The sequence below is a fragment of the Podarcis erhardii genome (genome assembly GCF_964252035.2).
Source record: "Podarcis erhardii genome assembly, chromosome: 4".
NCBI lineage: Eukaryota > Metazoa > Chordata > Lepidosauria > Squamata > Lacertidae > Podarcis > Podarcis erhardii.
The window spans coordinates 3176770-3197741 of NC_138508.1; the positions used below are offsets into that span (position 1 = coordinate 3176770).

Consider the following 20972-nt stretch of genomic DNA (forward strand, 5'->3'; position numbering starts at 1 on the left):
GCTGGATAGGGCTGCAAAATGAAGGACCTCCATATCAAGGTGTCTTCTCAGAAGAGGAGGACATGGGGTGAGATTAGTCCTGTCCTTCCCCAATAATACTATACGTCTAGTGATTTATATCTACCTTTTCTAATTTAAGTATTGCACTGTGATTGTTATTTCAGTTTTACAGATGAGAAGTTGGGAGACTGAATATTTGAAATCCACACTCTTATGACCTCCACTCCACTGGTAAGACTTGTGAGACTTTTGGGGATTGATTTTGATGTTGGGGTTGGGGTGTTCTATGGCCAGGGCAGAAGGTGAGATGAAGCAGTAGTCAAGACTGCTGTTCCTTCTTTGATTAGAGGCTCTAAGACAACTTTTCCTCTTGGACTAAACTGGGAGATTTCTCAATACGTTACAAAATACATCATGTCACAATAAGAATTTTATGACTCTTTAGAACCCATCCACAGAAAGCTCTTGGGGAGGCATGTTCTCCTTCCCCAGGTTCAACATTTTTAACTTTTATTATTCCTTAATATCTTTCCACCAAAAGCACCAGGGGAACGATGTCCTCCACCAGCAGATTCAATGACACATCTCTGTCACATCATTTTATATAGAAAACTAAGAGCAGAAACCCTCTTGCTAATGAACTTCAGAAGCTGATTGGGAGCCCCTTTGGCTAAGGTGTGGAGTAAAAACTCTGTAAATGACAAATGAATAAATCATAAAACTGACATTGGTTGGGCTTAGAAGAGGGAATCATATGTCAGAGTTGGAAGGCTCTAATGTTTGGAAGCTCTAATACAATGTCTCAAGTTGGACTAAACTAGGACAGAACCTGTAAAATCATACCAGATTTCTAATATTCGTTTGACTTTTATTCCTTAGCATTTTCCCAACAAACACACTTGGGGAACAATGTCCTCCATCACCAGATTCAACGAGAGCCTTGTGAGCCACCAAACCTTTGTCCTGATTGGCATCCCTGGGATGCAGGAGAAGAACTCTTGGATGGCCTTCCCACTGTTTGTGCTCTATGCCCTGACTCTGCTTGGGAACATCACAATCCTCTATGTCATCAAGACCAACCAAAGTCTCCATGAGCCCATGTACTTCTTCCTTTGCATGCTCGCCTGCTCGGATCTGGGCCTCTGCATCTCCACCATGCCAACAATTCTGAGTGTGTATTGGTTTGACTCTGGGGAAATCCCACTCAATGGCTGCATCAGCCAGATGTTCTTTATCCATGCCTTGCAAGGGATTGAGTCCGGCATTCTTGTGGCAATGGCTTTTGACCGCTTGATTGCCATCCGTGATCCACTGAGGTACAGTTCACTTATTCCAAATACAGTCATTGTAAAAATAGGAATAGCTATCTTATCCAGAGGTTTCTGTTTTTGTTTCCCATTCCCCTTTCTCATTAAACGGCTCCCTTTCTGCAGATCCAATGTCCTTTCTCACTCCTACTGTCTCCACCAAGATGTCATGAAGTTAGCCTGTGCAGACATAAAGGTCAACATCTTCTATGGTTTGATAATAGCGGTTTGCACTTTAGGGACGGACATTGTTATCATTCTTGCATCATATGTCATGATCCTGAAAACTGTTTTGAGCATTGCCTCTCACGAAGAATGCTTCAAGGCTCTGAACACCTGTGTGGCCCACATTGCTGCCATCCTGATTTTCTATGTCCCAATGATTGGCATTGCTGTGGTACATCGATACGGGAAGCATCTTTCCCCCATTGTCCACATGCTGATGGCCAACACATTTGTTATGGTTCCACCACTTCTCAATCCTGTTGTGTACTGTGTAAAGACCCAGCAAATTCGGCAAAGGGTATGGAATATACTGCACTTTAAGAAAAAGTTGGGTTTGATATTTCGACCGAAATAAAATTCAGTGATGAAAGGAAGACATAGTAGTTTATATTTAGGGATAGAGGGATCCATCCCAGGTCATCTCTGTTTTTGTTTTTTGTTTTTGTTTTTTTAAATATGATTTTCAGTTTATTTAAAAATATTTTAAAAATATGATTTCAATTGTTTTACGATCATTTTAACATTTTGATATTCGACTTCTTTCCTCCTCTTTCTGCGGTTCCTTAAATATATTTTTTATATTTCCTGCATATTCCAAATTAACTTAACTTGTTCATTTATTCATCCACTTTAAATATTTACTCTTATAAAACTGCAGGTCATTACGATAATCCTGCTAATGTTCTTATCTTTTTACACTTCGTTTTTAAATATTCCATAAAGCATTTCCATCCTTTTATAAAAAGTTTGTTATCTTGATTTCTTATTCTTCCAGTAAATTTCACCATTTCTGCATATTCCATGTTTTTGTATCAATTCTTCCTTTGCTGGGACTTCTGTTTCTTTCCATTTTTGGGCAAGTAACATTTTTGCCGCTGTAGAAGCATACATAAATAAGTTTCTATACAGTTTGTGTAGTTCTGCACCTATAATTCCAAAAAAGGAAAGCTTCTGGGGTTTTTTACAAATGTAAAATGTAGAAATGCATCCCAGGTTATTTCTGAATCTGTTTAATATTGAGTCTGTTTTGTCCTTTTTATTCTGATATGTTTAATGGCAGACACTGAGCAATTCTGCACAGATTCCATACACGAAGAAGAAGAAAGATTAATACTTAGGAATAGGGCTGTTGGTGGAGAATAATAATTTTTTTCTTTAAAATTGTATCTTCCTGAAAACTCCATTTTCTTTTGAGCCTGTGGCCTAGCTAAACTGCATGAGCAATATTTACCTCTTACAATGCAGAATGGATTGCTTTTTAGGTAGCAGATGTTTGCTCCAGAACATTGAAAAGAATAAACTGATAATGCCCATGGCAACTGCTGTATGCAGGAAAGGAGGGTTGGCTAGGCTAGATGATTATGCTTAAACCTGAATTGATAGCAGAATGGAGATATTCATCACAGAGAGATGAGAGAGGAGGCTGATGGATCCAATGGGTTTCCAGATGGCTCTGTGAGATTTCCTGGCTGATAGCACTGGAGCTCCTGGCAAAGACCTGGCCAACTTCTGGAACATCCAGATGGCTCAGGCCATTGATATGATCACCCCAGAGTGCCCTTTCCCACCTCATGGAGCCCCTTGGCTCCCTGGTATACTCCAGTGTATAGGATGAGGAAACATACTGGAAGATGTCTTGAACATGAGTGGAGGAGAGATTTGGTCAAATGCAATGGGGAGGGCTCATTATCAAGCCTACCTAGAGGCAGTGTAGACAGCAAAGAAGGCATACTCCATTGAATCCTCACTATGCCATCCAGCAGAGCTTTCCTGTCTAGTATTGTTTGCAAAGCATTTTGAGGATAAAATCACTTTCATCCACCAAGATCTTGACTCCACAGTTTTAGCAGCTGAAACTCAAGGGGTATCCAGAGCACAGTCTAGTCCTGTTATGCTGCATGAGTTTCAGTTGGTGAGGCTCAAGGATGTGGACAAGGTGCTTGGATCGGTCAGGGTGACGCTCTAGACCAGGCATGGCCAAACTTGGCCACCCAGCTGTTTTGGGACTACAACTCCCATCATCCCTAGCTAACAGGACCAGTGGTCAGGGATGATGGGAATTGCAGTACCAAAAGAGCTGGAGGGCCAAGTTTGGCCATGTCTGCTCTAGACCTTTGCCTCTCTTGGCTGGTAAAAGCCAGCGGGGTGTGGGTGTTAGTTTCTGTGTGCTGCCACTGTGCAGTGCTCTTGGAGTCACAAGACTCTGTTTACATTCCAGAGACATTCCAGACTGTTGGAAGTCTCACGGAAGACAGGAGATGGATGTGATGTTTACTGGTTTCCTGTTCCTTTGTTTTCCAGTTGCTCTCTGCTCTCACAGAGAGAGGATGTATATTTATTTTCTGTCTGCATAGCTTAGAAAATAAATCATAGCGATGTAGCCATAAATCTCATCACTTCCACGTTCTGCTTTGATTCTCTGCTGAATGGGGGATGTGCCTGGAGCCTTGTCAGAGGCTCAGGTCGTCAATCACGTCGGAGGCGATTCCGGAGGACTTGGCCGGAGGAGGAATCTCCGCTCGACCGAGCTGATAAAGCTCATCCTCCTCCGCTTGGTGAATCGTACCTTCCTGCGGAGTAAAGGACACGAACAGGTGTTTGTCTTTGCAGACGTGCCGGGTCACTCCTGAGTCAACGATGAAGAAAGATCTAGACGTCTTCCGGACCTTTGGAGTGTAGCATGAGACCATAACCTTGTGTTGCATTGTCTTGGACTTCTGACCTTTGCCTTTGCCTTTTCCTTTTCCACGTGAGCTGGCTGGGTCAAGAAGGTGATCAATGCCTCTTTAGGAGAGGGGGTGGTCCCTGCCTGTTTGAAGGGGCACATCTTTAAAGAGACACAGCTTCAGGCGCCAAACAAAAACATTCCTCTTCAACCAGGCCTTTGACTGATTAACACCCAATGACTTTTAAAAGTGTTGAGGGGGGTGGAGCAATATTGGGTTGTTTTCTTCTTATTATTATTATTATGTATCCTGTGGTTTCTATCCTGTATTTTTATGTTGTGAACTGCCCTGAGATCTAAGGATGAAGAACGGTATACAAATGTAATAAATAACTCTATTTGACTGATTAATTGCCACCTGTGATCCACTGATATGCAGATCACTTCTCCCAAATTCTTTAGCTGCAACATTTGGCGCAGCTATCTTGTTCAGAGGTCTTGGTTTGTGCTTCCGATGTCCTTTTCTCATTAAATGGCTCCCTTTCTGTAGATCCAATATCCTTTCTCACTCTGACTGGTGAAAACAACTTCTTTAACCAAAAGTGGATTGATTAAGTCAGGCCAAATCAAACATGCTCATAAACACAATATCTAGACAGGACTCCCCTGCAGATCCCAGGGCCTGACCTGGCAGAAATGGGGAGAGGCATCAGGTACTTGGTTCTCAGGTTGTGTGGGGCTTTGTACATTAAAGCAAACACTTTGGCCCCGGTTGCAAACAGGCAAACACACAGTTCACACACGGCTGGTGTTACACGATCCCTTTCTGCTGCACCACTTGCAATGCATGCAGCAAACTTTGGAATCCGCTGCAACTCCTGGACTTATCCTGAAGGATAGCTCCTCTTAGAGTGAACTGTAGCAATCCAGTTGCGAAAGCCATAAGAGTATAGGTCCATGTGCCGCATAATTGTCCTTCTCTGGTCAAGCCCTGCATCTAGGAGCGGAACCCCTTCTTGAGGTGTCTTGTCTGTGGCATCAGGTATCAGTAACGAAAAACCTCTAGGTCTCACCTCAGCCATAGAATCAAGGATCAAATGAAGTTGAGTTTCTTTGCCCTTTATGTGCTCTGCAAATTTCCCCTGTATGGGGCAAAGTCATTGTGATTTAAATAGGATTTTTCAGCTCTGCGTGGATAGTTTTTCCCGTTTTTATGCTCTTAGCCTCATTCATCTTCATTTTTTGTCATATTTGGTTAAGTTCTACTAAGCAGAACTCATGGGCACCCATCAAAGCTGAATGTTGGAAGATCTGGTGCAGTTAAAACAAATAACTCATTTGAGTTAAACTGTGGAACTCTCTCCCACTGGAGGCAATGATGCCCACCAACTTGGATGGCTTTAAAGGAGGATTAGACAAGCACATGGAGAAGAGACCCTCCTGCAGCATTGCTTTTTCTGGTTTGATGAAGATATGGTGAGTTTTGAAAAGCAACTTATTAATGATTTTATTATGTGTGTATACCACCATCCTACAGGTTGAGCGATGGAATATGAATGAAATGTACTAACTAACTAACTAACTAACTAACTAACTAACTAACTAACTAACTATCACTGTTCTCACAGCTGACAATTGTTTGTTTACTACTTGAAACTCTTTTAGAGTTTACAGCAATGCCATTCTTTTACCCAGACCCAGATTTTAGGGGTCTTCAGATCTGCATGGAGAATGAGACCTCCCTGTTAGGATAGTCTGTCTGCAACCCACTTCTCTGGTTATACAAAAGAAGGGAGCGCCGAGTGATCTCTGGAATGCCTCTGAGAGCGGAACTGCAAGTCCTTGCGCAGGATGCCTGGGTGTGTCCTTCTACTTGCAGCAGGGATTTCAGAGATCCAGTGGCGTAGTGTGGGTTGTCAGCACCCGGGGCAAGGCAAGTAATTTGCGCCCCCTAACCCATGGATTTGCACCCCCTAACCCGTGGATTTGCGCCCCCTAACCCTAACCCCCAGATGTTGCACCCGGTGCGGCCGGCCCCCCCTGCACCCCCCCCCACGCTACGCCACTGCAGAGATCTTCTCCCAATGGGGTTCAGCAATTTTCTTGTGGTTCGGGAGTAGCTGGCCTCTCTGAGGGAAAACATTCTTGCTATAACCCTTTGTGCATTAAAAAGCGCAGGTGGGATCCCTCTTGGAACAGCAAAGACAGGCTCAGCGTCCCTCTGGGAAGAAATCATGTCAGGTACACACAGCCTGTGCCATAAAGTCGGGTAAGTGCCGCAGACACCATGAGACACAAAGGAGAGAGAGAGAGTTTTCCATTGATCAGCTTCAGAGAGGTCTTCCTCAATCAAGAGGCCACGAGATGATGGAAACTGTTCTGATTTTATTCTCATGCTTTATGTTATATCATATTTGGGGGGTTGTAAATATTGTGCATATCAGAGTTCTTGCTAATTGTTAGTTTCAGGTAATAAGAAAATAACTGTGACAAGCTTATGGGAAGCTATCACATACCTGAAGTACTGTGGCATCACTGCTGAATTTTGATGAGAATAATTATTATCTTTTCCAATACGGTTATTATGGTCCTTAACATGCAACTTAAAATGCTGCAATTCATACTGTGTCAGCCAGAGAGAGACTGGGATTCAATGTGGAATTTCATATTGCGGGGATGGTTTGGGCCAGTCAGGAAAAACAGCTGGCTCCTGGAACAGGAGACTACAATTTGGAGTTTGCACTGCTTTTCTGTTGCTTATTGTGAACAGGAGCATTGCCCAGGGACATAGAGGACAAGGTCTACAGAACAATGGAATGGTAGAAGCTTTCGTTTGAGAACTGTAGCTTATATGAAGCCTGACTGTTTCAGACAGGAAAAAAACATTAACAACCTCTTAAGGAAAAACAGATTTATGTAAAATTTCCTGCACTCTTTAATATTTATTTATCTTCCTCTGCAAATAGCTTGGTGGTTCTTATCTTCTGCAAGCAAAATCTAATTTCAGCACTTTTTATTCAGTGTTGTTTGTATTTTTGTTTTTCTGTTAGAAATTACCCTATCGATATTCTCTTTCTTTATATTTCAGCTTCTGATCATCTCTGGTCATGTTCCTCTTGCCCACTGGATGGGGCTGTAAAAAGAACCTCCGTTTCAAGGTGTCTTCAAAGAAGAGCAAGAGGAGGGGTGACTGCTACCCAATCCATCCCTTGTACAGCTATACATGCAGTCATTTGGACAGATAATTTCTAATTCAGCAATGTCACTGTATTTTTTATTTCTGTTTTGCAGATGAGAAACTGGCAATTTTTATGACAGGGTTGGAGTGTTATTTGGCCAGGATAGGAGGTGAACTGAAGCAGCATTCAGGACTGTTTTTCCTTCCTTGAATAGAGGATCTAACACAAATTTTGCAGTTGAATTAAAACAGGATATGTATCCCCTTTCATAAAGGCAATATGACATTGATAGAATCTGTAAGGTTGTAGAAAAACTCTAATATACAGATCACTTTTAGGACTCCTTCAACTCCTTTCACCAAAAGCACTTGGGGGATGATTTCACTTCTGACCAACTCCAGTGACAGCATTATGAGCCACCAAACCTTTGTCCTGATTGGCATCCCTGGGATGCAGGAGAAGAACTCTTGGGTGGCCTTCCCACTGTTTGTGCTCTACGCCCTGACTCTGCTTGGGAACATCACGATCCTCTATGCTATCAAGATTGACCCAAGCCTCCATGAGCCCATGTACTTCTTCCTTTGCCTGCTCGCCTGCTCGGATCTGGGCCTCTGCATCTCCACCATGCCAACTATGCTGGGGGTCTATTGGTTTGACTCTGGAGAAATCCCATTCAATGCCTGCATCAGCCAGATGTTCTTTATCCATATATTACAAGCAATAGAGTCTGGCATTCTTGTGGCAATGGCTTTTGACCGCTTGATTGCCATCCGTGGTCCCCTGAGATACAGGTCACTGCTCTCAAATTCAGTCATTGCAAAAATAGGTATAGCTATCTTGTCCAGAGGTCTCTGTGTCTGCTTCCCGTTCCCCTTTCTCATTAAACGGCTCCCTTTCTGCAGATCCAATGTCCTTTCTCACTCCTACTGTCTCCACCAAGATGCCATGAAGTTAGCCTGCGCAGACACAAGAGTCAACGTTTTATATGGTTTGATCGCAGTCATGTGCACAGTACTGTTGGACGCTCTCGTCATTCTTGTATCTTATATTCTGATCCTGAAGACAGTTTTGAGCATTGCCTCCCGCAAAGAATGTCTGAAGGCTCTCAACACCTGTGTGGCCCACATTTCTGCCATCTTGATCTTCTACGTCCCAATGATTGGCATCACAGTGGTACATCGATACGGGAAGCACCTTTCCCCCATTGTCCACATGCTGATGGCCAACATATTTGTTGCTGTCCCACCACTTCTCAATCCCGTTGTGTACAGTGTGAAGACCCCACAGATTCGGCAAAGGATATGCAGCATATTGCATCTGAAAAGAACTAGGGGTTGATATTTCTCCCAAAGGAGAATTCTGCCATAAGAGGAAGATAAAGTGTTTGTATTTTATAATTAGGGATAAATGGATCCATCCCATGTCTCCTCTGTATCTGTGCACCTTTTGTGCCTTTGTGCAATAAGGATGGGAAGCTTCTCCCAGTTGCTGTGACAGTGGCAGTGCATTGCCACTCAGCAATACCTCATACCCTCCCAAGTCTCCAATGCTCTACCATCGTACTGCCTTGCCACAGATGATGGGAGACTTCTGGGGTGATTTTTGCACCGCTTCTGGGCCTGCGGTGGGGACAGGTTTTGCCAACACCTAGGTATGCCTCTGCCTCTCTAATAACTAGTCTGCTTTGTCCTTTCCTCAATTCTATTTCCTTACAAAGGATCCTAAACGATGCCACAGTTTCCATACAAAATATAATCTATGCTTACTTACGAGTAGGGCCCTAAGGTGCTGTCAATTTCCCTTTTGATGTGTATTCTTTAATCCAAGGGGTTTCTCCCATCATGTTGCTGTTCATATTTGGCATTAAAAGAAATGGAATTCATTTTGTTGGTTATTGTTCTTCCTCAACCTGCTGTCTCGCTTCAACCTTCTGCCCAACGGGAAACAGAAGTCCCACTGTCTCTCCATCCCTATGTTGCTCTGCAGGCTTAGCAGAGACACTCTCTTAGCTTAGAGAAAAAGTGGGTAAGAGGAGACATGAAAGAAGTCTATAAAACAATGCCCAGCAAGGAGAAAGTTTTTATCCCTCTCTCATAACGCTAGAACTCATGGACACCCATTTATTTATTATTATTTATACCCCACCCATCTGGCTGGGCCTCCCCAGCCATTCTGGACGGCTCCCAGCAAAATATCAAAACACAGTAATGCATCAAACATTAAAAGCTTCCCTAAACAGGGCTGCCTTCATATGTCTTCTAAAAGTCTGGTAGTTGTTGTTCTCTTTGACATCTGATGGGAGGGTGCTCCACTGGGCGGGTGCCACTACCGAGAAGGCCCTCTGCCTGGTTCCCTGTAACTTGGCTTCTTGCAGTGAGGGAACCGCCAGAAGGCCCTCAGATCTGGACCTCAGTGTCTGGGCAGAACGATGGGGTGGAGACGCTCCTTTAGGTCTACTGGGCCGAGGCCGTTTCGGACTTTAAAGGTCAGCACCAACACTTTGAATTGTGCTCAGAAACGTACTGGGAGCCAGTGTAGGTCTTTCAAGACCAGTGTTATATGGCCTCGGTGGCCGCTCCCAGTCACCAATCTAGCTGCCGCATTCTGGATTAGTTGTAGTTTCCAGGTCACCTTCAAAGGTAGCCCCACGTAGAGTGCATTGCAGTAGTCCAAGTGGGATTGAAGTGGAATGCTGGAAGATTTAGGACAGATCAAAGGAAGTCCTTCTTCACACAGCACAGAGTTAAACTGTGGAACTGGCTCCCAGCCCCATAGGAGGCAGTGATGGCCTCCAAGTCAGGTGGCTTTAAAGTGGGGCTGCCTTATTTTAAAATGTGAAAATCCAGACACAAAAGCTGTTGAGATTTTCCCCCCAACAGATGAATCCCAGATATGTCCGAGAAAACTCAGACATATGACAGCCGTATTTAAAAGACGATTCATGGAGGAGGAGAGGACTATTGATGGCTACTAGCCATGATAGCTGTTGTCTGCCTCCATAGTTGGAGGCAGTTCGGCTTCTGAATACCAGTTGTTGGGAATGACTGGAGCAGAGGGCTCTGGGGTGTTGTTTCCAGTTTATGGGTTTCAATGTGGGAGCAGGAGGCTGGGCAAGATTAGCCATTGGCTTAACCCAGCAGCCTCTTCTTATGTTCTTCTTGACTGATCCCAGCCACCTCACAGGAGCCACAGACAGACACACACCCATCACCTCGGTCTAGGAAGAGTCAAAAGAGAAGGAAGCAGTGGGCTCAGCCCACCAGGAAGAGCGAGCAGCTGCATAAACCCTTAGAGCCTTAACAGCCCAGGGGCGTAGTGTGTGGCATGCCAGAGGGGCAGTGCCCCCGGGCTCAGGTTTTTGAGGGGGTGCAAAACATGTGCCCCCAAAGCAGGCCAGCGCTCCTCTCCCAGCATTGGAGGAACCAGCGCTCACAGAGAGGAGCTCCAGGCTGTGCTGCGCTGGGGGCGCCAATGGACGGGTGCCTGCTTCATGCCCCGCAAGTGCCACGTTGTCTGGCTGGGCTCTCTCCTGTAAATGCACCCTTCAAGGGACATGTGGCTGTTCTGCCCTTTTCACACCTCTCTCCCTGGATCCACTCGGAGAGGTAGGTTGAGATCTCCTGGTTAAGATATTCTGTCTGTGTTATGTACAGCGGTACCTCTTGTTGCAAACAGGATCCGTTCCAGAGGCCTGTTCGCAACATGAGCAGAATGCAACCCTCATCTGTGTGTCTGTGCGTGCGCGTGTCGCAATTCGCCGCATCCGCGCATGCACGTGATGTCGTTTTGTGCGTCTGCGCATGCGTGAGTGGCGAAACCCGGAAGTAACCCTTTCTGGTACTTCTGGGCTGCCGCGGGATGCAACCTGAAGCAAACGTAACATGAGGTGTGACTGTACTGAGCTTGGATCCCAGAACAATAGGCAGGTAGGATCCTAGAATGCAGCAACCTGATTGGCCTGCAGGAGTAGCCCAATCAGGCTCCAAGAGGGGAGTTGAATCAGCCGATCACACAGGACCCATTGTGTAAATAATGTATATATAGCCAGAGGTTTCGGGGGGAAATTTGCACTGTTGTACTATGAGCTGAAATAAAGAACATGAAATCAATACTCCACTCTGAGCATATTTCCGTCTTCATCCCACTTCTCTGGTGTTAGGGAACAAGGGAGCACTGAGTGGTCTCCAGAACACCTCTGAGAACAGAATTGCAGGTCCCTTCACAGGATCCTTGGGGATTCTCTAATAACTGCTCCCAGTGGGTTCAGCAGTTCTGGGCACCTAGGCCCCGTGGTATCATTGCCCAGAGGGAAAACAGTTTTTCTACAATGCTTATTGCCATGAACATCACAGGCCGGAGCTGGCAGGTTCCAGGTTCACCAGGTCAGGTTCACAGCCTGTGCCATAAAGTCAGGTAAGGGCAAAGGACTCGTTGAGATACAAAGCATGTGAGTTTTCCCTTGACTGAGCTCAGAGAGGTTTTCCTCAGTCATGAGGCTATAAGATGATCGAGAGAGTTTACACTTGCTTTTTTTTCCAGTGTTCCATGTTAAATATTGTGTGTACCAGAGGCATTTTTCTTAATTGTTAGCAGCAAATAACAATAAAATAATAGTCTAATATCCACATCCACATGGAAAAGCAACATATGCCTCTGTACTACTGCTGAACTTTGATAATAATCATGCTTCTCATTATCAATATGATTATTATGAACATTATCACCATTATCTTTTCTATCATTTGAGTGAAAATGCTGCGATTGCTACTGGGCAGGCCAGAGAGAAAGTGGGATTTAATGTGTAATTCCATATTGGAGGAGTCCATCTGCTGCCCAGGACTACGGAGGACAATGGAAGCTGTAAACAAGTGTAAAAAGAACCTTTTAGCTTTGATTGCTTTATCGGTTTGATTTCTTCCCCATCCTTTACCACATAGTCCCAGGGAATGTTGCCACCAGAAAGTATACAAAGAAAGATGAAATATGCAAGAAAGTTGGGGGGGGGGAACCACAGTTGAAAACTGTTCCATATGTTTTAAAATTCCAAATGATTCCAATATAAAAACCATACGGAGATTTAGGAACAAATTCATTTATACAAACACTCTAAAAGTGCAGGTGCCAACTGGGACTGAAGAGGAGGGTCTTCAGTAGGCGCCCAAATTGCAACAGAGGCAGCGCTGTCTCATATTGAAGAAGAGGCCATTCCAAAGGGACACTGGGTCCCATTCAGGAGGCAATTCCAGAGGTCCGCTTCCTTTACTGTGCAGGTCCCACATCTTGCTAAGATGGTATCTGCAGGAGGTCCCAGTATATATAAAGGGTGAGTTGATCATTCTGGTTATCTTATTCCCAACCTATATCAAACAGAACACGCCAGTACATGCACTTCACACAGGGCCTGGAAGAAATTCTGCCTGCTTTTCAATATAATTTTATACTGGATTAGATCTTTCTGCTCCATCTTTCCCACAGACATTAACTGTTCCTCTGATTTATTGTTGGGCATCTCCAGACCACCGATATTTCAGCTGAGTGCTTCAACCACACACCAGAAATTTCAGTTTACACATTTAAAGTGGGAATGCTCTATCACCCCAGAACAACAAATCTACTTCTTATATATATTTATTTAAAAAACAGACTGTTTGCAATTTGGAAAGTGACAGGGAAATGTCTTGAAAAGTGCAGGATGAACAAATGAGTGACTGATAGATGAGCAAGGGCTCTGAATGCAAATCAGGATGAAGGCAGGATAAATATGCATTCTCTTATAACCACCTCACAAACCAAGCAGAATGAAAATGCAGTCACTAACCTCTCTGTCAGATTTGCACAAGCAGCTCAAGATGAATCCTCAATAAACTGGTCATCTAGAGGGGCCGTTTGTTATTCCTTTGAGAAGAACTTGCTTCTCTCTTATCGCAACAGGCCCATCTTAGGACTGAGGTATGAACAGAGGCAGCTTTTTCTAGGCTTCAGACTATGGGCGGCTTTGAATAAGTTTAGTTGTAAAAGGCTACTTTTTCCTTCTCCTTCCATACTTCATTTTATTCTGTTTTATTTTTACGCTTGCATGCTGTAAGTCTTGCAGGTTTTAGTCACTTTTCCTCATGCAGATTCACATCTTATTTTCCCAGATCGTCATCATAATTACTGTTTTTATCTATTGTATTTGTTCTACTGCTCTTCACCCAACATCAGAGGGAGCTTCCCAACATAACATTACAAAATAAGGCAAAATGCATAACCAAAAGACAAAACAGCAAACAAAAGACTCCGCTCCCACAATTGTTTAAAAGACCAGAGATTGTTCAACCAGCCAGAAGCCTGGTGTTAGAGACACATTTTCACCTGGTGCCTAAAGGTATGTTATCCTGGTATCCTAGTTTTTCTTCCTTCATCCATTCTTAATATTCATTTCTACTCATTTGTACATTTTTCTTTTTATGTACACAATTATAAAATCAGTCAATATCTGCCCCCCCCCCCCAATTCCAGCCTCTGGCCATATCTGGTCACATCCCTTTTGCTCACTGGGCTTTTCAGTTTTAAGGTTGCCTTCTCAGAAGAGGAATCATAGACTTGTAGAGTTGGGAGGAACCTCAAGGGTGAAGGAATGGCAGCCAAAGCATCCATGACAGATGGCTGCCCAACCTGTTCTTTAAAGGCGGAGCAGGAGAAGGTGGGATGAGACTTGTCCCACCCCCTATTCCTTATGCTGCTATACATTTAGTCATTTAGATATATCATTTATATGTCAGCAGTTACACTGTGATTGTTAGTCCAAATCTGCAGATGAGAAATTGAGAAACAATGAATTTGCCAAGGCCACAAAAAACAGCACCACCTTGACAAAAGCAAGCAAACAGGTATAGAAGCTTTAAATAATAAAAGAGATGAACTGGTTGGTGTTGGGAGACTGTTGAGGACTAAGATTGATGATGATGATGATGATGATGATGATGATGATGATGATACTGTACTTTTATTATTTATATCCTGTCCATCTGGCTGGGTTTCCCCAGCCACTCTGGGCAGTCCCCTAACAGAGGGGTTCTTACAAAAAAAATTCCTTCCAGTAGCACCTTAAAGACCAACTAAGTCAGTTCTTGGTATGAGCTTTCGTGTGCATGCACACTTCTTCAGATACACTGAAACAGAAGTCACCAGACCCTTCTAAATAGTGGGAAGGTGTGGAGGGGTATTACTCAGAAGGGTGGTGGGAATGGGTGATTGGCAGATAGCTGTGATGAGCCTGTTGACGACTCTTAACGACTGCAATAAGTGTTACAGGAAAAAGCAAGGGATGAAAAGGTGAAAAATGGCTTTGTCATGTATAATGAGATAAGGGTTGTGTATGCCATCAAATGCCAACAGTGTCCTTCAGCTTTCTATATTGGACAAACAGGCCAGACCTTACGCCAAAGAATAAATGGACATAAATCGGACATCAGGAATCACAAGACAGAGAAACCAGTAGGAGAACACTTCAATCTCCCAGGACATTCTATACAAGATCTCAAAGTAGCTGTTTTACTACAAAGGAATTTCAGAAATAGACTGGAAAGAGAAGCTGCTGAATTGCAACTTATTACCAAACTTAAAACCATGGAGAGACCTGGTCTGAACAAAGACCTTGGATTCTTATCTCATTATACATGACAAAGCCATTTTTCACCTTTTCACCCCTTGCTTTTTCCTGTAAGACCTATTGCAGTCGTTAAGAGTCGTCAACAGGCTCATCACAGCTATCTGCCAATCACCCATTCCCACGACCCTTCTGAGTAATACCCCTCCCCACCTTCTCACTATATAGAAGGGTCTGGAAACTTCTGTTTCAGTGTATCTGAAGAAGTGTGCATGCACACGAAAGCTCATACCAAGAACTGACTTAGTTGGTCTTTAAGGTGCTACTGGAAGGAATTTTTTTTGTTTTGACTATGGCAGACCAACACGGCTACCTATCTGTAAGAGGGGTTCTTAGTTGACCATCATAAAAGGAGAATTTAGCACTGATTTTAGGACTGTTTCTCCTTCTTTGAATGGAGGCCCTAATAACAACATTTCATGTTGGACTGAACCAGGATATCAGAATCTCTAACGTTCAGATCAATTTTGTTACTCCTTAGAATCTTTCTACCACAACACTTAGGGAACGATGTCCTCCAGCTCCAGCTCCAATGACAGCCTTGTGAGCCACAAAACCTTTGTCCTGATTGGCATCCCTGGGATGCAGGAGAAGAACTCTTGGATGGCCTTCCCACTGTTTGTGCTCTACGCCCTGACTCTGCTTGGGAACATCATGATCCTCTATGTGATCAAGATTGACCAAAGCCTCCATGAGCCCATGTACTTCTTCCTTTGCCTGCTTGCCTGCTCGGATCTGGGCCTCTGCATGTCCACCATGCCAACAATGCTGGGAGTCTATTGGTTTGACTCAAGAGAAGTCCCTCTCAACAGCTGCATCACCCAGATGTTCTTTATCCATATACTTCAAGAGATAGAGTCTGGCATTCTTGTGGCAATGGCATTTGATCGCTTGATTGCCATCCGTGATCCACTGAGATACAAATCACTTCTATCAAATTCAGTCATTGCAAAAATAGGAATAGCTATCTTATCCAGAGGTTTCTGTTTTTGTTTCCCATTCCCCTTTCTCATTAAACGGCTCCCTTTCTGCAGATCCAATGTCCTTTCTCACTCCTACTGTCTCCACCAAGATGCCATGAAGTTAGCCTGCGCAGGCATAAAAGTCAACATCATATACGGCTTGGTTGTAGTCATGTGCAGTATAATGCTGGATGTTCTGATCATTCTTGTATCATACATCCTGATCCTGAAGACTGTTTTGAGCATTGCCTCCCGGGAAGAGTGTCTGAAGGCTCTCAACACCTGTGTGGCCCACATTTCTGCCATCTTGATCTTCTACGTCCCAATGATTGGCATCAGTGTGGTACATCGATACGGGAAGCACCTTTCCCCCATTGTCCACATGCTGATGGCCAACATATTTGTTGCTGTCCCACCACTTCTCAATCCCATTGTGTACAGTGTGAAGACCCAGCAGATTCGGCAAAGGATAGCAACATTTTACAATTTAAAAATAAGTAGGTGTTGATATTGCTTCTGAAGAAGAAGTTAAAGTGGTTTATAATTAGGGATAGATGGGTTAATTTTGTGTGTTTTTCATATCTCTTTAATAAGTATTCTGTTTTTTCCTTTTAATGTGTTGATTTTTTAAATGGAAGATCCTAAACCATTTTGCACAGTTTATTTCCCCAATAAATACTTCCAAGTAGGGCATTAAGCTGTTTATTTCCATCACAATGTTTATTCATTAAAGAAATTGCTCCCCCCCCCCCACGATGTATACTCAATCATTTCTTTGGATGAGATTTATTTCCATATTATGAAAGATGGCATTCCACAAAATATTCAACTTCGATAAAGGATTTGATAGATCATAAGTTCAAAACCACAGAGCCTAGGACTTGCCGATCAGAAGGTCGGCGGTTCAAATCCCCACGACCGGGTGAACTCCCATTGTTCAGTCCCTGCTCCTGCCAACCTAGCAGTTTGAAAGCATGTCAACCTGCAAGTAGAAAAATAGGTACTGCTCCGGCGGGAAGGTAAACTTCATTTCCGTGTGCTGATCTGGTTCGCCAGAAGTGGCTTAGTCATGCTGGCCACAATGACCCGGAAAAACTGTCTGCAGACAAACGTCGGCTCCCTCGGCCTGTAAAGCAAGATGAGCACCGCAATTCTAGAGTCGTCCACGACGGTACCTAATGGTCAGTGGTCCCTTTACCTTTACCTTTAAGTTCAAAACACATGCACTGTAAACATTTGTAATTCTTAAAAAAAAAACATATCTGAATGGGAGTTACATACATACTTCCGAAACATAAATGATATGTTGGTGTTCGCATCTGAGCATACTAAAAGTATCAGTGCTAAAAGTAGGATTCTTGGTGGACACTACTTGTTTAACTAATCTATAAAGGTGGTTTGTTTGTTTGTTTGTTTGTTTGTTCATAACAAGAGACATAAGGGTATTGGTTCAAAATAGATGCAGGGAGCCAGAAGACATTGGCCTTGGTGGACTGTTTGGGCCCTTAGCTTTTGTCCTGGGAGGCCCTGCCTGATTCCCTCATGTCCCCCTGAAGCTTAATATCTACACAAAGCAATGGGTAGACATCCTCAGGCCTTCTCACTTGAGAACCGCTGTCATTTAGTGACTTTGTTGTTGTTGTTTAGTTGTTTAGTCGTGTCCGACTCTTCGTGACCCCAGGGACCAGAGCACGCCAGACACTTCTGCCTTCCACTGCCTCCCGTAATTTTGTCAAACTCATGCTGGTAGCTTTGAGAACACTGTCCAACCATCTCGTCCTCTGTGGTCCCCTTCTCCTTGTGCCCTCCATATTTCCCAACATCGGGGTCTTTTCCAGGGAGTCTTCTCTTCTCATGAGGTGGCCAAAATATTAGAGCCTCAGCTTCAGGATCTGTCCTTCCAGTGAGTACTCAGGGCCGATTTCCTTCAGAATGGAGATGTTTGATCTCCTTGCAGTCCATGGGACTCTCAAGAGTCTCCTCCAGCACCATAATTCAAAAGCATCAATTCTTCGGCGATCAGCCTTCTTGATGGTCCAGCTCTCACTTCCATACATCACTACTGGGAAAACCAGAGCTTCTACTATATGGACCTTGTTTAGTGACTAAGGGTGCCTATTTCCAGCTACAATGGTTCACCGCCTATGAGCGGAGTGTAAATAATAAAAATATAAAATTATTATTATTATTCCTGAGAAGTACAATCGGGCCACAAGGACCCACAGTGTGGTGGACTTCGCAACTGAATTAGGGCAATGCACTGTATGAGGGGCTATTCATTGGTTTATTCCAGAAGCTGCAGCTGGTTCCAAATTCTGCTGCATGTGTTTAAGAGGTGCGGCAAGAATGGATCACACGGCACCAACCAGGCGTGAACTGTATGTTTGCCTCTTTGCTACTGGCCCAATTCAAGGTAGTGACTCCAATGTGCAAAGCCCTGAACAACTTGGGTGTCAGGGACTGGACTGAGGAGGAATGGTGGAGATCGCCTCCCCTCACCCCCAAATCTTCCAGAGAAGAGGGAAGCAGTATAGATTTAAAACAGTGGTTGGCAGAAGGGCATGGCTCAGAGATAGAAGAGGGACATAGCTGGGAAATTCTGGGAGAAGGAGAGGAGGAGGGGGAAGCAGAGCCGGAGCAGCCAGCTGACATGTTATCACTAGAAAGCATTCCAGACCCCCCTTCTCCCAGAACCCGGAGAGCAGTGAAGCTGAGAGAGCAGAGAGCTAGAAGGCAGTTGGCCTTAAGCAGCCATCATAAGGGGGACGAATGAGAAGGGAAGGGGGTGAAGTTTACTCGGAGCAACGCCATTACTCCAAGAGGCAGCATTCCTAAGCCTCTCTCTGTAGATATTGAATAAAGAGCTTTCTTGTCTACTTTCCTCAGCAGCCTGCCGTGAGGGGGGGGGGGAGAATCAGATTTCCCTGGAGCCTGACATTGGGATCCAACTGTGAGGAATGAGAATGTTGCTTTTCCCCTTAAACCACAAATGCAACCAGTTAGACATTAGCAGTTCAGATCGATTCACACCCGAAAACTGGAGAGGTTTAGAGCATGTGGCCAGAATGCATTTATGACTGGTTAGACAGACTCCTGCAGTCTAAGTCAACCCACTTCTTATGACTGTAGATGTTTAGAACTTGCGGTGAGGGCGTGGTATTTTTGCTTGACTTAGCAACTAACTGCATAGGAACATAGACCAAATAAGAGAATTAATAAATACTGGTAAAGGGGCGCTGAAATCCAAGTAATGTTTTGTGTAATTAATTAACCACCATTCTTTTCACTTGTGTTAATAATAATAATAATAATAATAATAATAATAATAATAATACCTTTATTGTCAATGTACAACCTGTGTACAATGAAATTTACCAAGCCTCCCTCCCTTCCCCACAAACACTCAGTCTCATTGCACTCTGTGTGCTTGTCGCACAACACACCAACCCCGAAAGTCAGTTGCACTATATTATTTTCCGTTCAGCAGCCTAACAGCCCACAGATAGAAACTGTATTTTAGCCTGTTGGTACGACTGATTATACTTCTATATCTCCTGTCCGAGAATAGAAGATTAAAGAGGTGCGGGTCAGGGTATGAATCATCCCTGAGAATTTTTCTCACTCTCCTAAGGCAACAATCCCTTGCAATGTCATCTAGAGGGCTCACAGAATCATAGAGTTGGAAGAGACCACAAGGGCCATCGAGTCCAACCCCCTGGGGACAGCCCATGATATCATGTGCTGTGTTCACCACCCTCTGTAAAGACTTCCTGTCTGTGGCTGTCAAGCCAACGTACCACACTGTGATACAATATGAGAGGAATCTTTCTATTGTGGACTGGTAGAAGGAGGTCATCAATTGTTGTTTAACATTGTTCTTTCGCAAGAACTTGAGGAAATGGAGTCTCTGTTGGGCCTTCCTAACCACCTGAGTTATATTGTTTTTCCAGGTGAGGTCTTTCCTTGGTTTGAAATGACACATTTACTATTTCAACCTCATTTAAATCTAGAGGACGATAATGTCATCCTTTTGCTTAAACACACACGTTTCAGTGGTCCTCAGATCTGTGGGGTGGAGGGTCCTCTCTCTTTTTATATTCCATCTACATCCAAGTTCTCTGGTTTCATGGAAGGTGGGAGCCCAGGTGGTCTCTGGAATGCCTCTGGGGGCAGAACTGCAGGCCCTTGGCAGGATGTGTGGAGATTCCCTAATAATTGCCAATGGGATTTCAAAAATCTCTGCCCAGATACCTAACAGTCTGGGAACAGCTTGTCTCCCTAAGGGCAAACATTATCACTATAACCCTTCCTGCCATAAAAAGCATAGGCAGAATCCCTCATGGAACAGCAAAGACAGACTCAGCATTCATCATGGGAGAAATCGTGTCAGGTTTGTGTCCTCTGTCCTAAATTCAGGCAAATTCATGAGATATAAAACAGATGAGTTTTCTTTTGATTAACTTCAGAGAGATCATCATCAATCAGGAGGCCATGAGATTATGGAGATGGCTTGCATTTGTTTCCGATTTTATTCCCGTGTTGTATGCTATATTTTATTGGAGGTGGTCAGCTAAATATTGTGGATATTATTCAGAGTTCTTTTTTGGTAATTGCAGATGATGATGATATGTTGAAGTATCATATGCATTAAGTACTAGTGTACTGTACTTTGATGAGAATATACTGTAATTATCAATATGATGGCTATTAAGCTCATTGTCATCAAAGGGGGAAATGCTGCAATTCACGCTGGGCTAGCCAGAGTGAGACTGGGATTCATTTCAGAATTTCACATTGGGGAGAAGGTTTGGGCCAGTCAGGAAAGCAAGTGGATTTCTGGAACAGGAACCAATAACCTGGAGTTTTTACTGCTGTGACCTTGGTTTCCCACACGGGGGAGAGGGATGTCAGACTTCACCATTTTATTTTGAACATTTTGAACATTTTTACTTGGAATGAATTTCTATTTGGGGCTTTCTGGCT

General features: G+C 43.8%; 1 protein-coding gene and 1 pseudogene across 2 annotated transcripts; both read left to right on the plus strand.

Annotated features, from left to right (window-relative positions):
- Window positions 1-909: 909 nt before the first annotated feature.
- On the plus strand, window positions 910-8714 carry LOC309340598 (olfactory receptor 51H1-like; the record flags this gene model as incomplete). The annotated part of the gene is made up of 2 exons (XM_081859484.1): window positions 910-1100; window positions 7931-8714. 2 exons carry the CDS (start codon window positions 910-912, stop codon window positions 8712-8714), a joined length of 975 nt encoding a protein of 324 aa, XP_081715610.1.
- Window positions 8715-15537: 6823 nt separating this feature from the next.
- On the plus strand, window positions 15538-16490 carry LOC309340599 (olfactory receptor 51H1-like; annotated as a pseudogene). The gene has a single exon. The product of its transcript is annotated as an olfactory receptor 51H1-like (transcript).
- The last annotated feature ends 4482 nt before the right edge of the window (window positions 16491-20972 follow it).